The 23621-nt window shown below is 39.7% G+C and overlaps 1 protein-coding gene across 1 annotated transcript in view; it reads right to left on the bottom strand.

Annotated features, from left to right (window-relative positions):
• The window catches only part of pard3aa (par-3 family cell polarity regulator alpha, a), an 826722-nt gene that overhangs the window by 349968 nt on the left and 453133 nt on the right, over positions 1–23621 (bottom strand). The window contains exon 18 of the mRNA XM_055151054.1: positions 10587–10814. Within this exon, the coding sequence (XP_055007029.1) occupies positions 10587–10814 (228 nt within the window). The remainder of the gene's footprint in view (positions 1–10586; positions 10815–23621) is intronic.

Genomic DNA, 23621 nt, shown 5'->3' with positions numbered 1-23621 from the left:
TCCAGACGTCTTCCTGTAAGTGTGAATAAGGCCTATTCCAAGGCACGTCATGTATTACCACATGACATCACAAGGTGGAAGAGAGGTTTTTGTTATACTTTTTGAGGAGAAAAGGAGATTTGACTAAATTTGTTTTTGCTGGGTCCTTGGTCTTGGGTCCTAATGATGGCTGCAGGCTGTAATTGGCTGACATAGACACAGGAAGTAAAAACGAGGATGATTCCTGGTTGAAAATATTCCTTTCCTTACAGTTTTGTTAAAAGAATCTTGAGTACTACGAGATTGGGTCCACGAAAAAGGAGACAAGATGAGATTTTAACGTAATTCCTAATATATACATTTTATGATTCAATTTCCAATTTGTATTTTCTTGGATCTCATGTCTTTTGTTTTCCTTCTAGTACTTGTTTTGGAACTGTGAAAGATGTAACTCACCAATACGTAACTCTTTTTTGTAAATACTTGGAATAAAATCTCACTAGATCATTTTCCTCATGTGTGCACGATCTTTTGGAAATTTGTCTCTCGAGATCTTGTCGCACAAGATTTTGTACCATCCCTACCAGTTACGGCATAGCATTTTGTTTTCTGGTCCACATTGCAAATCTTAAATCTAGCCAAGTTAAAACGACTTGAATTAAGAAAGTTTTATCATGATTTGAGTCAATTTCGCTCGACAAGTAAAATGATCTAACAATGGAACGAGACTTTTTGTACTTAAATCTTGTTACGCTGAAGATAAGAAAAATAACAACTCTTTGCACTCAATAAGAAATAAAATTGAAAAAGATTGTTGCTTGAATTAAGACAAACACACTTATTCAATTGGCTGATCATTTTACTTGTCAAGCTGAATCTACTCAAATAAGGCAAACCAAGGCAAGCCTATTTGTAAACAGAACCGTTTTGAGGCTGGATTTAAACAGAGTCAAGCCTGTCTCACATCTTCAGAAAGACATGAATCTGAAACACTGTTGAGTCCGACTCTGGGCACCAGCAGGAGGCCGGGACAAAACCAAGACGAAACCAGGACGAAACCAGGACTAAACCAGGAAACCACAAACAGGACAGGACCAAACAGGAAACAGGACCAGGACAAACAGGACGAAACAGGACGAAACCAGGAGAACAGGACCAAACCAGGACCAAACAGGACAAACAGGAGGAAACAAGGAGGAAACAGGAGGAAACCAGGAGGAAACAGGGGAAACCCAGGACGAAACAGGAGGAAACAGGAGGAAACAGGAGGAAACAGGATGAAACAGGACGAAACCAGGACGAAACAGGAGGAAACAGGAGGAAACAGGAGGAAACCAGGAGGAAACAGGAAACGAAACAGGACGAAACCAGGAGGAGGAAACCAGGACGAAACCAGGAGGAAACAGGAAACCAGGACGAAACCAGGAAACCAGGGAAACAGGAAACAGGACGAAACAGGAGGAAACCAAACACGAAACACAGGACGAAACCAGGACGAAACCAGGGACGAAACAGGACGAAACAGGAGGAAACAGGAGGAAACGAAACAGGAAACAGGAGGAAACCAGGACGAAACAGGAAACACCAGGACGAAACCAGGACTCTAGAACTACATTAGGAGCTCCAACCAGGAGCTCCAGGGGTCTCCAACCTGTAGCTTGGGACCTACCAGTAGCTCTCCACCCTCTTCCAAGTAGCTCGCCAAGGGATTTCTGAATTATAAATATTATGTTGAATAAATTAATTTTGATTGTTTAAATGCCTTTTTCCTTTGTAACTGTATCATTTTGATGCCTAATTTAGTGTACTGATAACTGGATAATGGCTCACAGTGGTTCTTATATCTACAACATTTCTGGCAACCACTAAAATGAGCAGCTCTCTGGCATTTTTGTTTTACAAAGTAGCTCACAAAGTAGCTCACAGGAGGAAAAAGGTTGGAGACCCCGGTGTAGATGGTTTATATTGCACAAAAATGTCACAGATGTACTTTGGTGCTAGGCCATGAAGAGACTTGTACACATGCAGAGCCGCTTTAAAGTCTATTCTCTGAGCCACAAGAAGCCAGAGCAGACAGCAAATTAAAGTAAAATCTTCTTAATTTGGGTCATTTTAAATGATCTAGATGTTGCTTTTTGCAGTGCAGATTCGGAACGTGTTTTTGTGAATGGCGTTGGCGCTCTGAGACAATGCGCCCGCTTATCACCGTCTTAAGAGCAGGAGCGGGGGCAGCAGCTCTGAGCCCGGCCGCCTGTTTTCATAATTGAGATTAGCACCAGCGCTCGTGTTGCTTAGCGATGCCAGAGCACTGATAAGGTAAAGCACAGTGTAATCCTCCAAGTCTCAGAGGGCAGGGGGCACGAGGGCACGGGGGTACAAGTGACTTTAAGATACGAGGAAACACCAGCCAATAGAATTCACGCACAAAAGAAATCTGATCGACGAAAACACTTGGGAGAAAGTGTTGTTTTTGGAAGACATAAACAAGTCCACAGCCTTCTGCATCCTGCTACACTAGAGAACAAGAACGTCTCTTTCTAAGGGGGATGTATTGTGACTTTCTGGGTTTTCAAATACATTTCTGTTTGATTTGTGGTGTTTCTTACAATGAATTGTAAAATGATTCAAATAAAACACCACTACACAACGCTTCACTTGAAACAGAATTACTTACTAATGTTATCGTGTTTCGTTGCTGCCTTTTTCTATCTAACTCTATTTCTTTCATTTTTTGTCTTTCCCACATTAGTTTGCCTTTTATTGGATCATTTTCCATGTCAAAACCTGCACAAGTGTGAACACTCATAACTGCTGACATGACATTTCAATCTCTCTCTGTATTTCTTTTTTTTTTTTCCATATTTTGGTCTGGTCGCCTCTTCCTCCATTGCACCTCGAGCCAGAAACATGAACGTCCAACCAGATTTCTTTATTTCAGTGACACATGTGAAACGAAGGAGCTCATTGGTCTTTTCTTTGAGTCACCGGTGATCACGCTCACTTCTTGTCTTTTCTGGATCTCAGGCTACGTTTATATGATGATGGTCTGTACACTTTTTATTTCGCGTTTAGACAAGCATTTTCAGGAGGAAATCTGCGTGCATACGGTGACGCAAAAGTGTGTGGAACTGGATTGGGCATGCTTGTACTTAAACAAGGGCATCTTTGGACATATAGAAGTTTTCACACCAAGCAATTTCATCAGCTTCTCCTTCCACAAAGTTGTCCCAGCATCGACTGGTTCTCCAGGTCTCGTCCATATCCATCTAATTCGCCTGAAACCAACTGGTGCATCCAGAATTTGACAGAAGTGATTGCAGATCCTTCTCTGTTCACTAATACTTTCTCTGCAGATTCTGTACATTTGTTGGGATGCCTCCTGTAAGTAAAGGCAGTGTAGACGGAAACGCTACGGCGGAAGCATATTCAACTTTTCTGCTCCTTCTCTGTTGTGGGTCCAAAACTTTATTTTGGGATATTTTTTAGATAAATAAGTATATATTCATTTAATTTTTTAAATACAGAGATTGTAGCATATCTGGATATGTAGTTTATTTTGGATACATTTATGTTTTTCTGCCTTATTTCATGTTCAAAGTATATTTTATTTATTTTATGTTTTATCGCAAAACTGCTCTAAGGTTCATATTTGAAGCCTGTATTTATTTTCAGTTTGAAAGGTTTGCGTAAATTATCAATAATAAATTGTTTTTTTTAAGAGAAATGCTGAATAAATGCATCATGTAACTAAAAATATAATCGTTTGAATAATCGTGATTTCAATACTGATCAAAATAATCGTGATAATGATTTTTTCCATAATCGAGCAGATCTACTTAACATTGACATTTTTTTATTTAAATTTTTTTTTAATGGGTCATCTTGATCTGTAAACTCAAAAGTTAAGTGGGTTTGGACGGCCATCGTTTCCTCTTTTGGCTGTTTTCATTTCTTAACCAAACAATCTAAAATATCTACCAACCGACGACGTGCCATCATAACCATTCTCCAATTTAAAGCCAAATTTGGTTCTGAATCCTCATTTTTCAGCTGGCATTTTTTTATTATTATTTCCCAGCTAGTCATTAGTCGGCCAGTAGAGAACATTACTGACTTTCAAAAGAAGCTATCTCTTATCAAAAAGCCAGACAATAGCTTTTGAAATACTCGAACCATCCGACGCAATTTCATCAAAAATGAAAAAAAGACTCTGGCCATCAAACCGGAGACAGGAATACAATTTGAGCTCAATTAATAGCCCATTAAAATCACATCTGAACCAAGGTTAAAACCAAATTCTAAGAAAAGCCCCATTACATTTGTTAGCACACGCCTTGTCACTCCGGCGGTACACTAGGCCCGGTCCAATCGTCTACGGCTATCAGGAGGGGACACATTTCCTTTAGGTAATGCCAGGTTCCTTATTTTATGTAAATAACGGTACACACGGTAACGGCGAAGGCTTATCTGTCAACTTTGACTATTAACCTCAGTGACGGGCGGCGGCGGGCTTCTTTTATCTAAATTGAAAAACAGACTTATTTGAATATCATGGGGGAGAAAGCAATATAGCGCGCAGGGGAAAATCGCTCGGCTTTCCCATTTTTCTTGGCCCAGATAAGGCTGTATTTAGTGGCGCGCCGACAGGGTTTATGAGAACAAAGCGAAGAGGAGGAAAAAAGGAGAAAAAAAATGGTTCTTTTGCTACATGCCCCGCGGCGCTTTAAATGGAAGTCTTTAATGGAGGGAGGAAACTCATATCTGCAGATTGGTCCTTACCTGCTGCTCAGGTGTGTGTGTCCAATGCTCCTACATATGTCTGAGCGTGGAGAGGGGAGAGCAAGAAAGGGCAAAGAGTCGCTTAAAGGTCCGTATCATGAGAATCAACTTTTCTGAGCTTGTATTTTGCTTTATCATTTACGCTTCTATAAACGGTGTTGGGAGTAATGCGTTATGAAAGTAACAAATTACTGTAATGCTTTGCTTTTTGCTGTAACGCAGTAATGTAAGGCAGTACAAGGGAAAAAAATTACTATTTTACTCTGAGCAAATGTCAGTCATGCACATTAGAATGCTTTTTTAACCTGGATTCAAGTGGTGGTTTTTTTGTTTTTCTTCATGCCAAAATCACAGCGATATCAGCAGTGGTGAAACACCTGAGGTTTGGTCCTGGTTTAGTCCAGGTTCAGCCCTGGTTCAGGCCTAGTTCAGTCCTGTTTTAGACCTGGTTCAGTCCTCGGTTCAGTCCTGGTTTAGTCTTGGTTCAGTACTCGGTTCAGTCCTGGTTTAGTCTTGGTTCAGTACTCGGTTCAGTCCTGGTTTAGACCTGGTTTAGACCTGGTTTAGTCCTTGGTTCAGTCCTGGTTTAAACCTGGTTTAGACCTGGTTTAGTCCTTGGTTCAGTCCTGGTTTAGACCTGGTTAGTCCTGGTTCAGTCCTGGTTCAGTCCTGGTTCAGTCCTGGTTCAGTCCTGGTTTAGACCTGGTTTAGACCTGGTTTAGACCTGTTTCAGTCCTGGTTTAGACCTGGTTCAGTTCTTGGTTCAGTCCTGGTTCAGCTCTAGTTCAGTCTTGGTTCAGTCCTGATTTAGACCTGGTTTAGTCCTCCTGGTTCAATCCTGGGTTAGACCTGGTTCAGTCCTGGTTCAGTCCTGGTTTAGTTCTGGTTTAGTCCATATATGGTGCAAAAGTTCGGCATCTTCGCAGTTATTTTGGTGAGAATAACTTAAAATGCTGCAATAGTTTTGTAATTCCTTATATTTTAAAAGCAGTAATATTGTAATATAACACATTACTTTGACATGACAGTAACAAGTCATAAATAAATAACACATTACAGTTTTGAAGTAACAGTGTCTATAAATAATCCATAATATATTAGGTTCAGGTTAAATATTCAAGATTTTTCAAGAAATCAAAATGATCCAGGGGCAGACTGGAAAAGACCGTGGGGGCTGACTGGGGCCGCTGCATCTCCCACCTCGACCCACGCCCCTGGTCCTCAAGTTTTTAATGTGAGCCAAATGGTGGGGGTTAAAGTCCAAGGCCGTGAAATGATCTGTTACAACTTGCGATGTCATGATGTGGTGCACAAGTTCACTGATCCTCACAGCTTTCAAACTGTCTTCACTATAAAACATGATTCTCTAAAGCTACCTGCTAAAGTGTTAAAGTTACCATCTGTAACATCTATCATATCTATCATCAGTTACAGGTTCAGTTCAAGGGTTCATCAACTGCTTGTGCCAAGGAAATGTCTGGAATGTTCCACAGTATGGCATTAAACTTAAGCCTTGTCAGCAAGATGAATTCTCACTATTTTCACGAGTTCACAAACTGCTGAAAACTCTGACTGACCACTCGCAGCAGGACTGTGGTTTGGGCAGAAGCCAGCGCTGAACAAACCAAAACAAAACTGTGCAACACCTAAAGATGTACTTTTTTTTTTTTTTTTTTAGAAGAAGAAATTAAGAGCTTTTAGTTTGTGAAAAACGAGCAGAGGGAGGCAGTTTGTGCGTTTGTGGATGGGTAAGACATCTGTACTTTTCTCTCAACTGGATTTAACTAAAGTTTGATTTTCCGGCTTGTGCTGCAGTTGTGACACTTCCACCAGTAGGTTTCAGCAAGATCCCAGATGGATGTGTAGAACTCAGTGCAGAGGACTACAGACACTACCAGTCAAAAGTTTTAGAACACCACACTTTTTCCAGTTTTTTACTGTTTACTGTTGACCAAAATGTATTCTAAACTTTTGATTCATGAAAGTGTCCATCTTAGCAGATATAACAGCTGAACACACTCGTGGCTCGTTCTTTTTACAGTAGAAATAAAAAAAAAAGTCAGAAAGTTCTTCCCAAGTCTTTTGCAGAAGTTTCTATAAATGTGTGGGTTGCTTCACTTTTCTGTCCAGTTCATCCTCAAACCAGCTCGATGGGGTTTAAGTCTGGACACTGTGCTGCTGGACACTCCATGTTTTCAAGCTTTACCATCTTGTTCTTTTTTCCTGATGTAGTTTTGGCAGAGCTTGGACTTGCGTTTTGTATCTTTTATCTTTTTTTTAACCTCTGTTCAGTTCTTCCCTTCGTACCATTTCACCATGGGTAATCTTGATCTGTAAACTCAAAAGGTAAGTAGGTTTGGACGGCCATCGTTTCCTCTTTTGGCTGTTTTCTTTTCTTAACCAGACAATCTAAAATATCTACCAACCAACAACGCGCCGTCATAACCACTCTCCAATTTAAAGCCAAATTTGATTCTGAATCCTCATTTTTCGGCTAGCATTTTTTAAATTATTATTTCCCAGCTAGTCGAGAACATTACTGACTTTCAAAAGTTTGTTGCAGAAGTTTCCATAAATGTGTGGCACTTGTAGGTTGCTTCACTCTTCTGTCCAGTTCATCCCAAACCAGCTCCATGGGGTTTAAGTCTGGACACTGTGCTGCTGCTGGACACTCCAGGTTTTCAAGCTTTACCATCTTGTTCTTTTTTCCTGAGGTAGTTTTGGCAGAGCTTGGACTTGTGTTTTGTTCTTTTATCTTTTTTTTTAAACCTCTGACTGTTCAGTTCTTCCCTTTGTACCATTTTAAGCTCTTCGTTGGACTTGCACGACTTAAATTGCAAAAAATAACTGGAAATATTAGGATCTTCTTCAATCAAAACTAATCTATCCTGCATCTATTTCCTTGCAGGGTTTTGACAAATAGAACTAGACTTGGGGGTATTAACTACACTGAGATACACTATGGAACATATCAGACAAAGCAACAACGGCTCCACCAGAAATATGACATAATGCCCCTTTAATCTTGCGTTTACCAATGGCGAACCAAGGACTCATAAAGCATCTATAGTGAGATTGATTACAGCGATTTTGCAATTTTCAAATGTAGGCACCATGAAGATCACAGTAATTAAAAGAGTTAGGTTCATTTAGTTGAAAGCAAACAGCTCTTTAGCATTACACAAATAACTCAAGTGTCAATCACACGTGGAGACCGGTGGTGCGTGCAGACTCATTCACACGTCACACGCCAATATAAGCAGCAAAATTCAACTCCGTTTGACTTTCATGGCCAACCAGCTCTGAAATGTACGAGGAGAGGGAGGTGATGGGGAAGTGCAGCGTAAGGATAAGACAGTAGAAGAAGAAAGAAAGAGGAGGAAGTAAACGGTTAATTTAAGGTCTTATATTACATTACATTTATTTTGGTGAGTGTTAAAACATGTTATAATGCAGTTACTTCATCAAAAACAAAACTGGAGTTGTGTTTCATTCACACATGTCTGAGTAATTCTTTATGATTAGTCTGTCTACATGTCCAAAGCTCAAAATGTTTTGTTTCACCTTGTGATGTCATGAAGCAGCAGTTTAAGTGAACAGCTGCTTTTTACCTTTTGTTCAGTCGAGATTGTCAATCAATTCCAGGGCTGAAATCATCCAAATCATTCTAATGAAGGTGTATAGAGTTTAAAAACACAGTGGAGCACTTCCTGTATTACCACATGACATCACAAGGTGGAGTGTTTTCAGTTTGAGAGAAGAACTCTGCCTAAATATGCAAGATTTAATGTCTTGTATAAAGCTGAGATTTTATGTTTTATTACTTCTTTTTTTATTACTTTATTTATTTATTTATTTTATTTTGACTTGTACATATGCATTTATATAATTATGTCTTATTTCACACCAGTCTATTGCTCTCTTCTGCTACTTATATAGAATTTATTATTACCATTTATATTTTTTACTCTTTGTTATTATATTATATTGTGATGTGTGAACTGCTGTGTCCAAATAATTTCCCTTGTCGATTAGTAAAGTTTGTCTAAGTTTAAGTCTAATATTGTGTTAAAACTGTGTGAATGAAACAAAACACAACTCCAGGTCTGTTTGTGATGAGGAAACTACATTAGAACATAGATCAGAAAACAGCATAATATGGGTCCTTTTTTAAAAAAAAAGAAAAAGAGAAAAAAAAAAAGATGAACAAAAGGACAGATGAAAGGAACAAAGAATGAAATAAAAACTAGATTGACATATGCAGCTGTGGAGTTAGAATTATTATCAATTTGGAACAAGCCAACTGACATGCTTCAATAAAAAATGATATATAGTTTTAGGCAAAATTAATGTGCCGCATTAAACGTTTTCTTACTCTTGGGACCTTGTTAGTAATTATTCATGAAATGTTTTTGTTGGAAATTATACACTTAATGTTATGCACCAAAATGTGCAATGACGCAAACAAATGCAAGAAGAGAGAACCACAACATTGCAGCTTGGTCAGTGAAAGAAAAGATGAATGAACAAGATGGAGTAAAGAAAGGACGATAACAAGAAAGAGGAAAAAATAAGACAACAGTTAATTGAATACGAGGGCACTCTGTCATGTGTGGAAACATGGGATTCTTTTCTGGAGTGCAGTCAGCTGAAAAACACCACAATGCACTTCAGCGGGTACTCCCCAGAGACGACATGCTAGCATAGCAGCTAACATAAAGTTGATATTAGCATAGACATATAGACCTTTTTCACAACAGCCGGAAGTGTCACGCTGTAGATTTGTGGAATTTCCGGTTAAAGATTTTCTCTGGCAGAACCTGTGTGTAAATGTCTGCCGTATTTTCCAAGCAGCTTCATAAATCTGCCCCATCAACAAATCTTCAACCAACAAGGTCCACAAAGAACAAACATTCTAACATGAACAATTTATCCACAACTATCAAGGGAAGAAAGACGAAATGTTTAAAGGCGAACCACAACGCTTTAGTGAACTACTGAACAAAACTGACGTTATGGTCATGAATAAAACATAAATAACTTTTTTTTTATTATGCATATTTATCTATTTTTATTTAAATACCCCTTTTCACAGACATCTGTCACAAAGACACTACATACCTATTATCATAGCCACAGCTGCCCTGGGGCAGACTGACTGAAGTGCAGCTGCCATCAGTCCCTCCAACCACCACCATCACTCACGCACACACCACTTTCATACTAGGCAATGTGGGTGAAGTGCCACAAGGACACAATGGCAATTTATTTTTGCGACTGGCGCCCCCCTGTAGCTCCTGATTTTCCCAGTGGTCTCCCATCCATGCCCTGCTGAGCTTCTGAGATCTGACAGGATCAGGCTTTGACAAACTGGTATAGCCACAAACTTGTTCACTCAACCTGATTCTAGAATTAAAATTAAAAATCAATTTCATGATATCAATATTAGCATAAATAGATCGACTTGTGCAGTTCAAATACAAGACATCTCTTGGATACTATAACCATAGTTTTGGGGTTAGTTCAGTAATGCTCGATGTTGTTCGCCTTTAAGTTTTCGTCTTTCTGACCTTGATAGTTGTGGATAAATTCTTCATGGAAGAATGTTTATCCTTTGTGGACCTGGTTGACGATTTGGTGATGGGGCAGATTTATGAACCTGGTGGAGAATATGCGAGACATTTCCACAGACATTTTGTTCCACAAACCTACAGCGGGGAACTTCCGGCCCTTGTGAAAAAGGTTTATTGCTTTGAATGCATAGATTGTATCATAAGATGAGATCTGAATAACATCATATCCCTAGTTTTAACCCCTTTTCCACTCACATGTGTCCATGCTGGTGTCCTCCTCTGTGGTGGGAGCGGTGCTGGAGCCTGGGGCCTTCTCGTAGGACTTATCGATGGCGGCTCTGAAGCTCTCATTGCAGCCTCGGCCCCTGACGATGTGGGAGCGGGCCCTGGACACGTTCACCTCCGCCATGGCCGTCTGCAGACTCTCCAGAGACGCAGACTTCTTCAGACCCAGGGACGGGCCTACTGCCGGGTAAGAGGAACCTGCAAGAACAAGATCAGGGTCAAGACTCGTTTTAGGAGTGCATGTTCTCAAATTCAGTGCAGAGAATCAATCTGGATCTTTTTGTTTTGCTTTTTATCTGCATTATTTTTCCCTCTCTCTTCTCAGACCATCACTAATCACATATGAACAAAACCAACATGGTAGGAGAGTCTTGCTGAAGGACACAACCACAGCACTCACCATACAGCCCCGATGTTATAATGAGCTCATACTGCTGACCGCTAACCGTGTGCTGGGAGCTGCACATGCTGTACTTGCATATGTGATGATGAGACACGTTCGAGGTGAGAAAATGTAATATTCAGACGCTAATGATGCTGACGCTAACAGTGAAATGAGGACATCAGGCCCAGGGAAATAGTTCTGGATGACGTATAGAACTTTGGAGCTTAGACAGGCAGGTACAGAGATCAGTCATGACATGAAGGGAGAGTAGAACAGATCGGAAATATCAGGGCCTAGCTAAGGGATATTGGTGGTGGTGACAGCGAAGAAGATGGAGAGGCTGAGGAAGCCGATGGTTCTGCTGCGGAGGAGAAGAACATAGGACTTTATAAATGAATGAGTTGAGGGTGATTAGATAAGATGAGTTTCATTAAAGGTCCTGTATTACGCAAAATTGACTCTTGTGAGTTTTAAGCCATCATAAACGTACCCAGTGTGTTTTGTTTTATTCACACATGTTTGATTAATCCTTTATTATTTGTTTGTCTACATTTCCAAAGCTCAAAATGCTCTGTTCCACCTTGTGATGTCATAGAGTGTTAGTTTTCAAGTGATCAGCTACTATCAGAGGTGGGACCAAGTCGTTGTTTTCTAAGTGTTTGACCTCAAGTTCGAGTCAAGTCCCAAGTCAAGTACAGGCAAGTCCAAGTCAAGTCTCGAGTCACTGACCTGTAAGTCCAAGTCAAGTCCAAGTCGTCTGTTTTGAGCTTCAAGTCATTTCAAGTCTTTAAACCAAAGTACCAAATATAGCTTTGGTTTTTGCAATTTATATGAATTTTAAGCTAAAATGTACTTATAAAGTCATAGTATATTTATATAAGAGTATTTATAGAGTATGTAAGAGTTGTAGAAATGCATTTTTAAATATTTTTATGTCTTGACAAGATCTTAGTGTGAATCATTACAGTCAGAATAGAAAGAAGAAGAAGGATTTAAAAGTGCTTCTCAAGTCTTCTCAAGTCACAGGGCTCAAGTCCAAGTCGAGTCTTAGTCCATTTTATTAAATCAAGTCTCAAGTCCTAAAAATAGTGACTGAAGTCTGAAAACATGCTACATAGGTCTCCAGGAAGAACAGTTGATAGCCAAGGTCAGTTAAATATAATCAATCAATGAACCTGCCCAGGGACTAAAGGTGGAAATTGGCACTGGCGCTACAACCTGATACAATGCATCTCTCCTGTTAAGGTTAATGTAAAAAAAAAAAAAAGTGCTTGTCCCGGTCTCAAATAAATAAATAAATAAGTCTGATTCGACTTGCAAGTCCCACCTCTGGTTACTATTTACCTTTAGTTCAGTAGAGATTGGCAATAACAGGGCTGGAATCATCCAAATGATTCTAGTGAAGGTGAATGGAGTTTAAAAACACAGAGAAAAAATGTCCTGTAATACCACATGACATCACAAGGTGGAACAGGGTGTTTTCTGTTGAAGTTTTCTGTTCAGTGTGAATGAAACAAAACATAACTCCAGGTGTGTTTGTGATGAGGAAACATTATAACATAAATCAGAAAATAACGTAATATGGGCTCTTTATGCTCTTGCAATTTAAAGATATTTTATATTTACATTACTCGTTTTAGATGATACAAGATTATTTAAATTTAATTAATGCATGTGAATAATACCTGATTCAAATGTAATTATGATCACCCTCCCACTGCACTTGAACCCTGGTAAGAGCGCTCACTTGTCTGCTCTGACAGTTGAGCCGTGACAGGGAAGACGTACAACCGCCTCGTCCTATATACATATATACATGTCCCATATACATATATATAGCTAAATAAATATATGCATATCTTTATCAAAGCATGTGCTGTAAGGTATCAGTGGCCTATATGCAAAACAAATGCATTATGCAGAGAGAGGACATGTATTATTGAAATGGTAATGTCATGATGAGATCTGTACACGTGTCTGCGCCTATCACATCATCACTGACAACCTGTTACCACGACTACACCACAGGGAGGGGAGTGATGGGTTAATTCAGTGAAGTGCAGCAACTGTGCTCTAAATAAGTAACAATATTTTGAAGGAACAGTACTCAAAGGCCCTGTACTCTATACGTTGGACCAGTGTGAGATAGTATTTTGACCCCCATAGTATACTGACCCCGGGGTCAGCATACCACTATAGTAAAGTGACCCCCCCTATAAGATTTTGACTCCCCTTACTTTTTTCTTTAGTAGTTACTTATCTGATCATTATCCCCCGTGTAATTTATTTTTATTATATATTGCTACATATTCACTTTGTTGAAGGTATTTTAAGGAGTGTTTTGATGGAGAATGACTTGGTATTTTGTGTAAAAGTAACGTATTGTTATAATTGCATATACATCGCAAACTTGTCACTTTTTATATTGTATTTTACATTATTATGGTTTTTAGTTTGCTATGTTCAGATAATCCTTAATCATAATGTCAATTCAGGCAATGGTTTGTAAAGATAACGGCATTGAATTTAGTCATGTTGTGTTATAATAAACATATTGAGGGGTCAGATTACTATAGTCATAGGCTTTTGACCTTTTTTATTTATAATTGATCATTGTCAATATTCAACTAACATTACTTCTTACTTTACATCATAATAACTATAATAAACATATTGGGGGGTCAGATTACTACAGTCATAGGTTTCCCCTATTTAACTACTATACATCACTTTGATTACCTAACTCATTAATAACTACTTATCTCATTTTCAGTAAAATATGTGTTTAAACAACTAAGTCATTTTTAACATTCAAAAGTTATACTCGACGTAAAAAATGCATATGAGTTCTTCAAAAAACACTTTTAAATATGTCAATATGTTTTAATTTGCAGATATAGTATTAATTAGGGATGGGCATTCGATGAAATTTTCTTGATTGAGAGAATTAACGATCGATTATCGATTAATCATTAACGTTTTTATATTAAAATGGTCATCATTATTATTACCATCTGCACTCCTAATCTGCATAAATAAATTCAACTTTACGACAAATAAACCGTAACCACTCTAGAGCCACATCAGCCCCTTTATTATAATGTGTTTAATTCAGTTTTGTGCAACTCTCACAGAAACTAAACTAAAACCACATCGCTAATTTGCATAAACTAAGTGAAGATAAAACTACAGCTCTTGTGCGCTGATGCGGTTCAATTCTGTCGGATTAAAAGACATGACTCAGGTGAATACAGGTTAGTGTGACCATATTTGCGTTTGTCAAAACCAGGACACATTACGGGTGGTGGGAGGTGGGGACTCGTCATCGACATTGCGCGACTCTCACCTGGCAAAACTTTTTCCCACTGGACACCGAAACATATGTGCTGCTTTGTACACTGTGCACATGGCCTCACACTTGTCCCGAACGCAACGGAAAGTGTGGAATTTCTTGTACAAATCATCGTTAAATATGCATGTGCACTTCGGTACGTTGCAGACTGACCGACTGTTTGTGTCTCGCTCCTTCTGAGTGCAGAGAGACATGTACGGACCCCTGTTTGGTCACGAAACGCACAGCAACCTGCATTCGGTTTGTCGATAAAAATTTACGTAATCGATGAAATTCTTAATGATCAATTATCGACTAATCGACTAATCATGCCCATCCCTAGTATTAATACTTAAAGTTTTTCTATAGAATTCAAGTTCTTTATTAATAAAATACAGATTTTCAACATACCATAATAGGATTTTGACCCCGGGATCAAAATACTATGTGGTGTGTCGACCCCATATAGTAAGGTCATGTTCACATTGATCGTGTTTGTGATAAAATTATCCAGGTCTGGAATGTGCAGGTAGTACTCGGGATATGGGTACAACACACTCACATTATTCACCAGAACTCCAATCTCCAGCCCTGAAAGTCCTGCCTCAATTTTGGGATAAATGTCTGTTTTTCCAAAGTCCACAGCGGTGGGTTTTGTCTCCACTTTGTACTGCTCCTCTCCTCACCGCGGGCTCAAAATCCTATACCACACTGGCACATCTGGGAACTTGACTGGTAAGAGACGTTCCTGCCCCTTTCTGGGGGAAAACAAATGACCCTCTCATTAACTTTAATGCAAATTAGGGTCAATAAACATACACCAAATCAATATGAGTACTCAATACATGACCACTTTGTCGCTCGTTGACTGTGAACGATTCGTACAAAAGCTTAATTCAATTAATATGAAAACATGCCCCTTCAGTCTCCCATGTACAAAGAGCAACAACCCCACTCAGAGTCCAGAAGTGACATACCCACACATTTATTTGTATCTCATTAAGCCTCCAGAGTAAGAAATTCTAGTAAGAAATAGTTTTTCTGTATTTTTGCCTTTATATTTGGCTCAGATTTAAAGTACGTTAGTTAATTCATGTAGAGCTAGAATAATTTCTGTCATAGGTGAGCCTAGATAGGTATTTTCATTAGTCCAATTCATTTTTGGTGTAGTTGTTTGTCTCTTGAAGACTAATGAACAATATTATAATTAAATCAAGATTTTAATAACTAGGCTAATATTTATTTGCCAGTAAAAGCCGTAACCTGCTCCTCGATTAAGGTTCAGCGTAACAGCATCCCATTGGGCGCTTCTCTTCGTTTGACTTGTAGCCATAATTTTCTTCTGACAGGATTTTTTGTGGACATGTCAGGGGAATGAATTTCAGCAAAGGTTTCTTAGCTTTTCTGTTTGTACACCCAACCACACAGCAACTCTTTGGCATCAGGGTATCCCCAGGTTTGACTACCCCAAATTTAAGACGTTTTTTAAGACCTTTTTAAAAACCACTTAAATGAAAATTATGACCAACATCGCACCCATTATGCGGTCAAAAAACACCAGATCCAATTCTAATACCATTACCCACTGATGTAAAGAACAAAAAATACTTTCATTACAAAATTGCATTCAGAACTCATTTATAGTAGTATGTGATGCTTGTAAAATGGCCAAAAATGCATTTAAAACATTCTAACAAGACAAACTAAGTATTGTTTGCGCATACTCCAAGTTAGACATTCATTCATGTTACATGATTTCATGTTGTTGTTTTTTTTCCTCCATTCAACATTGCAGTGCAGCCCGGTTGAGTTCACAAAAAGCTAATGAAATAAAAAATACTTGGACAACATAATTTAAGACTTTTTAAGGACTTAATTTAGGACCATGATATTTAAGACATTTTTAAGACTTTTAAGACCTACCCTGGGTATGTTTAACATGAACAACAACAGTCACTAAGACGGAACGTTTTGGCTCAGAGAGATCATTTTCTCCGTAAAAGGGGCATGGCGCAAACAACATGCTCTGTGTGACGTGGGTCCGGTTGTGCGTATTCTTCCCCATGTACCATATTTTCTAGGTTATTAGACACGCTCTTAAGCCTCCAACCGCATCAAAAAACAACTGTGCGCCCCGCAAGCCAGAGCGCCCTATAGACGAATCCACTCGGGTGTCCCAGCACGACTTCAGTAAACTACAAAGCCGCACCACCCACAGTGCACGAAAACACGCACGGAGCAGACAGCGACCGCACAGACACACTCATCACTCCACGCCGACAACGAACGGAACGGAGGAACGAACCGAAAAAGTGAGTGCAATGTGCCACTTCTAGACACTGAACAACTGAGTCACTGCGAACCCTCCCTACACGCCACAACTGAACAAAGCCCAGAGTCACCGTGAACGCACCAAACAAAGTCCGACTGAACCATCTAAATGTTGTGTTTCGTTTAAATTCCGGTGCAGTTTATTTGTAAAAAAAGTTCGAAAATAGACCATTTAATGACAGTGCGTCTTATAATCCAGAGCACTTAATACCCCGGAAAATATGGTATAAACAGCTCTAGAGGTCAAAATAAGTCCGCTGTGTACCGTCTGAATCTAATTATTAATCGTTTCATTGTCCATTGTCATTTGCATTGATAATCAGGAAGTTCTCTCAGTGACAGCAAATCTCTGGTGATTCTGGTCTCTAAAAGTTGTGGAAAAACTCTTAGAAACTCATCTCTGTGAGTAATTAGGATGTTCAGAATGCATAAGGTAAGTGAGGAATAACTTGGGAGCACCGCAAACTGTATCAAATGAACTAGAACTTTTTAAGGCGGCGTAAATCTAGTGCCGTGTATTTAATGTAGCGTAAACTGCTGCTTTTTTAAGATAGATTGAATTTTAATGACTTATTTACTTCTAAAACTCTTAAAGCTACATCCATTTTGAGTTATTTTATATTGACCTCCCTTCTACTCGGAAATAAGAAAACACAGCTCCATATTTCGGAGGCGGCGCGGTGGTGTGATTGCATGGAAATAGAAGGTACTTTGGAAGTTTCTCCATGGAAATAGGTACGTTTTATACCATAGTGTGGAAGATTATAGCCAAAGGAAAAACAATTCCACGGAAACAAGCAGGGGAAGGCCCAGGTTTGTGCTGATGCAAGCCCGGTAAGGACACATATTTTTCAGTGCAACAGACACAAAAATAACTTGGCTAAAAAGTTAGGAAAATCAGGTGCTGTGTGAAAACTGTTGCAATGTCCTTAGGCAAGACACTTCACCCACATTGCCTAGTATGAAAGTGGTGTACGCGTGAGTGTTGGTGGTGGTTGGCAGGGCCGTTGGTGCGGATTGGAGACCTCGCTTCAGGGCAGCTGGGACAGACACATGATACTCCCTCTATGTAACTTTTGCTTCTCTCCATGGATTGGTTATTCTGTTACCTAGAATATCCCAAAGTAAGGCATTCAGTTCCTGTATTACCACGGAGATGAGCAGATAACATCATAATCTGTGTATCGTTCATTTTCAAAATAAAGCCAAAAATAAGAAAATGAAAAAACAACTAGTTTCTTCATTATTTGTCTCCGAAACCAAAATGAAAAAACGAGTAACGATTAGGTTTTTTTTCAGTTTTCGATTTTGCGTTTGAATGAATATTGGAAAAAATGGATAACAACTGTTTCCCGTTTCCGTGACTTAACCTGTGATGCCAGATTTTTGCGCCGCATACGGACTGAACCAGGACCAAAACAAGACTAAACCAAGACTATACCAGAACTAAACCAGGACTATACCAAAACTAAACCAGGACTGAACCAGGACTAAATCGGTCTCAGTCCTGGTCTCGGTCCTGATCACCCGACAGTCTACCTGGGCGCATCTCCGGGACCGTCCTGGTTCAGTCCTGGTTCAGTTATTTTTGGTTTTATTTTGAAAAACAAATGAACAAATGATACACGGATTCATCATGCATATTTTTCAAGTTTTTTGTTTCTAAAATCCTGATTTAGATTAGATGTTAGATTAGATGTTTTGAAATGAATAGAATTTTCTCTGTTGCTGCGAAAATACAACCGAAGTAGAACCCAACATGATCTTGTGTCTTACATACTTTTCAAATATTTGTACTCCCACCTAAAACTTCACGGAGGAGTCAAACGCATAAACAGTGGAATCAATTACGAGTGTCTGCGGTCTGGTTAAGAGCACAGACTGAGCCGCACTGTGATTTTAACGCTCCCTCAGGACCCCCTCGGCCCTCCACATGTGACACTGCAGAGACTATGTCAATAAATCTCAGCGGCGCTTCCTGTAGCTTTTCTATAAGGCCCCGGTCCCCCCACGCATAGGCTAACTGAAGCTATGTCTGTGTCTGTGGGTCGTGGAGGGGGATTTCCACAAATAAACACGAGACAGGAGCCCAGATATGTTTAAAGTGATCGAAATGAGACGGAACACGACGGCGGCTGGAACTCGCAGAGGTTTCGCACAAAAGCTTGGGTGTTCGAACAGATAGGGAAAAGAAAGTGAAGCAACGATTGGTAAATTACAGCGAGGCTACTTCTCAATTGAAAGGAAATAAAACAGAGTAGAAGGTTGTTAAAAATGTTGTCATGGCAATGTTTAATGCACCATTTTGTGTAAATAGTATATGCAGTGAACAATATGGGTCAAATACAGTAGCTTTAACTCTTAAAAATGCTATACATGATTTTTACGGTCTTAAAACGTTAAAGCGAAAAAAAAAGAATTAGTTCTGTATAAGAAATAATAATAAAGCTATAGTTACATAAGGTAGGGTGACCATATTTTCATTTGTGAAAACCCGGACATCTTAGCGGGGGTGTGGGGTTGGACCTCGACACTGAGCTACTCTCACCTCGCAACCTGTGCACATGACCTCCCACTTGTCTCGACCGGGATGGAAAACAGGGAATTTCTTGTACAAGTCAGTGTTAAATGCACATTTGCGCTTCGGCATGTTGCAAACTGACCGACTGTTTGTGTCTGCTCGCTCCTTCTGAGTGTACAAAGAGCTACGAGAGACGCTCAATTTAATGGCCCCAGTGAAAGGTAATGACAACCCGGACATTTCCATCACTTTAAAAATAAAAGCCCGGACGCCCAGGACAGGAGGCAAAAAACGGACATGTCCAGGGAAAAACGGGCGTTTGGTCACCCTAACATAAGGTATCTGTGATGGTAGATTTTTGATACAATAATATTAATAAGTTAGGCTATGATGACACTAAAAACGAATCACTGTATCACCTTATCGGAAACTATTTGCGTCCAGACACATCGTTTCTGTGTCTGTAAACCCTCCCATATCCACACATCTTTAAGCATATTTATTTACGTTTTACAGAAACGAAACTTAAAACCACATGGCTCATTTGCATAAACTGAGCGCTCAAAAAACAGCTCGCTCTTGTGCGCTGATGCGGTTCAGCTTCTGTCGGACTAAAGGACACGACTCAGTGGAATATGAGTGTTCTTTCTGTGACAGAGGGGTGTTCTGCTGATGGTGAATCTGTTCTGTGTTTCTATCGCGTTGGAGATGGTTCATGTGAAACTTTTCAGAGATTATACGTCTGCAGGTTGTAAGCATAGACCGTATATATGAATGGACATATATTCTAGCATCTTAGCGTTTTGGTGGTGAATTACTAAGGCTTCGTTCAGACAGCAGGGCTTAATGCTCAATTCCGATTTTTTTGTGAAATCCGATGTTTTTGCGAGGTCGTTCACATTTCCAATTAATTGCGACTTGTATGTGACTCCAGTGTGAACGGTAAACGACCCGAAAGTGTCCCGCATGTGCACTGGAGGACAAGATGACATCAACCACAGCGAGCGTGCTCTGTGTTTACGGAAGTTGTCCAAACATGTGAGCATTGAGCACCTGGAGATTTTAAAGTTTCTCTTGAACCGGAGCCAGAACATGAACAACTTACTTGTTTTAAAGAGGAGAAGGAGAAGGACGGGGTTTTTGGCCATGGTGTTTTGCAGGACAGCGGCAGCGACGTCCGTTGAAAGGAACGTGTGGATGTGGAGACGGAGCCAAGAGTGGTGAGTGGTGATGTGCTTCGCTTCAGTGACACGGAGTTCATTAACAATTTTCGCCTACTTCACCGCAGAATAGTGACGTTTGTGGCTTGTTGATAACGTGTAGGTCGGATTCATGCACTTTGACCGTTCACACTGAAGTCGCATGTCAAAAGATCAGATATGTATCGGTTTTAGGAGCACATATCGAAGTGGCCTGGGTCGCATTTGAAAAAATCGGATCTGTGTCATTCAGACTGTCATTAAAAGATCAGATACAGGTCACATAGGGGCCAAAAAAATCGGATTTGGGTCACTTCAGGCTGCAATCTGAACGCAGCCTTAGACCTACGTCAGCGTATCAGCGTTTTCAGGTGTCCATACAGTGCCAGATCAGATCCGTACTCAGATGAATTCATGGGAGCTGGCGGCACCAGATTCGTTCCGTCTCTGGAGCCGTTTGCCATCGGATTAGTGTGGAAACGAAAACAACTCGAATACATACTAGTGTGGATGGGGCGAATGTGATGAATGTGATTCTCTCAGATGGGGGTAAGGGCCAGATTATACTTTGCCAGGAAATATCCAAAAGCAAAATTCCAAATGTTGAGCCTGATATTTTCAATTAGTGACTGAACCCAAGAACTCACTGTATTACAACATCATTTTGCATTTTAGCAATATTCATTACAGCTACCCCCATCTGTATTCATTAATATTGTCACCCAGAAAGCTGTAATGTCATCTGAAACCCAGCAATAGGCCTACTAAATCTCACCATGCTGCTGCTGGGCTCCATGGCAAGACATTTCTTTGACACCGCCTCAAACTCATTTGGCTGAGTATTATAGTTCATTTCTTTCTTTCTTTCTTTCTTTTAAATTTTTGGTGTTGTCGTTTCTTTTAACTAAAATGTCCAATGTTACGCAAAATTTCCTTTGTGTATTTATTAGTATTTGCTTGTTTTAGAAATGGTCTGTCTTAGAGATGCAACAATAACCGAAATATTGTGATATCGTAGCATCAAAAGTCTCATAGTAATATCGTGGACTGTCACAGTATATCAGTTTTTACATAATGCAAGCTTAAATGCATTGTATTATAGTAGCAACAGCTTATCAACATGAGGAACTACATATGCCATGATTCATTTCAGAGAGGACAACATGAAGAAATATGTTTTTTACTTGAATTCTTGGGATGATGATGGAAATAATTCACACCAAAAACGTTTGAGTGTGCGTGTCTTTGTTCACCTTAGAATAAGAAGTGTTCTGATTGGTTCGTCGCCTTGTAGATATGTTACAGGTGCACTAAGTAACTTTTTGGGTCTGTCACCTGCTTGTTTCTATGGAGATGTCATTGCTCTGTCTGGAATGTTGCACAGTATGACATTAAACAGCTCTACCTTACATTTATTCAATTACAGAAGGTTTTATAGCTCAATACTGCTAAGAAAAACAGGTATTCTGACTGAGCAGGGTCGCCTCTCCATAGATCTGACCTGTAACTTGGTCTGGTTTGGTCTCAGTGAAAATAGAAAGGTTTAATACCATACTGTGAAACATTCCAGACAAAACAAAAGCATCTCTATGAAGAAAAGCATTTCCTGTATTACCACATGACATCACAAATTGGAATTCTGTTTTCAGTTTGAGAGAAGAACTCAGCCTAAATATGCAGGATTTGTGCGTTAAACAAGTGTGAATGAAACAAAAAGAACACAACTCCAGGTCTGTTTGCGATGAGGAAACGACAATAGAACATAGATCAGAAAATATCCTAATATGGACTCTTTAACTAACTTCTTTATCGCTATAGAGACAGTCTTTCCTATTCTTGTCTGACTCTGGGGCCCTCATAAAACTCTTTCTGTGTGGCCCCGTCAACAGCGGCCCCTCAGGTGTCGACTCAGGAGAAAGGTCAAAGGTCGATCGCGAGCTGGCGGTGTTGGGTTCCTAAACCGGTAGCTGTTCTATTACCTGACTCCGAGTGCTATTTCCTTCCTTGTTTCGTCAGTGTTAATACGAGTGACCTATCCCGTGAGAACGCAAACGCAATTTTAAAAAAAGCTCGAATAAATGAACGCTACACGGCTAGATGCTATTAGCGAATGTAGCTCGGCGTCTACCCCCAGGCGACAATATGCAGTGAAATAAAAGTTTACTGTGAATGGACGGCGGTAAAAGGGTGCGGGGTTTGAGAAATAGAGGACAATTTAACGGCTTAATTCTCGTAAAGAAGCGGGGCTATTTGTGATTACTGTCGCCGATTGAAATGCCAAGGAAGCAGCCTCGAAGCAAGCGTGCGGATGCTAGGGAAATGTCATGTGAATTAGCATTAGCATAAAGGGATCTCGGCACGTGAAACAAGAATAGGCTTGAAGGGTGAAGTGTATTAAAGTGTAGTGTATAGAATGTCGAAAAACAGAGTACTTCAAGTCTATTCTACAAAGCGAAAATCTGACATGTACACGGAAGGGCATCCAATGTAAAATATGTTACTACTAGCTGGTTATGGATGTGTTAGAGTATTTTTTTATATATACAAATTGAAGTGGGTGTTCAAACTCTTCGATTTGGATGTTGGATCTAATGCGAAACAAAAAATTTGACGTGTACCGTATTTTCTGGACTATAAGACCAGAAGGAAAGTTACTACTACTACTACTACTACTACTACTACTACTACTACTGCTGCTACAGTTTCTGCTTAGTGCTATTGTTGGCTACCAATGATATTGCTTCTTCTACTACTATTACTGTTAATTACTAGTACAGAAGTAGTACCACTACCGGAACTCCAGTTACTACTACAACCACAACTGCAATTACTACTACCACACTATTATTGCAATTGGTACTACCACATTATGAAAACAACTAATACAGCAATAAGTACCGTATTTCTGGACTATAAGTCACACTTTTTTTCATGGTTTGGGTGTTTCCTGCGACTTATACTCCTTTCCGACTTATATATTAAAATTTCAGACTGACAGCCGTGAGAGGCTCTAGTCTTGTGTGTCAGTATCTGCTGCTCCTATTACTCCTGTACCACTGTCACTTCACTCTACTGCACATGTCTCCTGCAGAAAGAGCCTCTGTCCTGTCTGTATCATGTCAGCTGATTGCACCATTACTTCTGCACCACTGAAAATAAAAAATTTAAGTGACTTCAGTGATGACTGAAACCATCCTGTCAGGATTAAGAAATGACAGAATAATTCTAACTGAAACTG

Source organism: Boleophthalmus pectinirostris, unplaced genomic scaffold, assembly GCF_026225935.1.
Source record: "Boleophthalmus pectinirostris isolate CB_2022bp ecotype Guang Dong unplaced genomic scaffold, ASM2622593v1 HiC_scaffold_15, whole genome shotgun sequence".
Lineage (NCBI taxonomy): Eukaryota > Metazoa > Chordata > Actinopteri > Gobiiformes > Gobiidae > Boleophthalmus > Boleophthalmus pectinirostris.
This window is presented reverse-complemented; position numbering and strand designations above follow the sequence as displayed.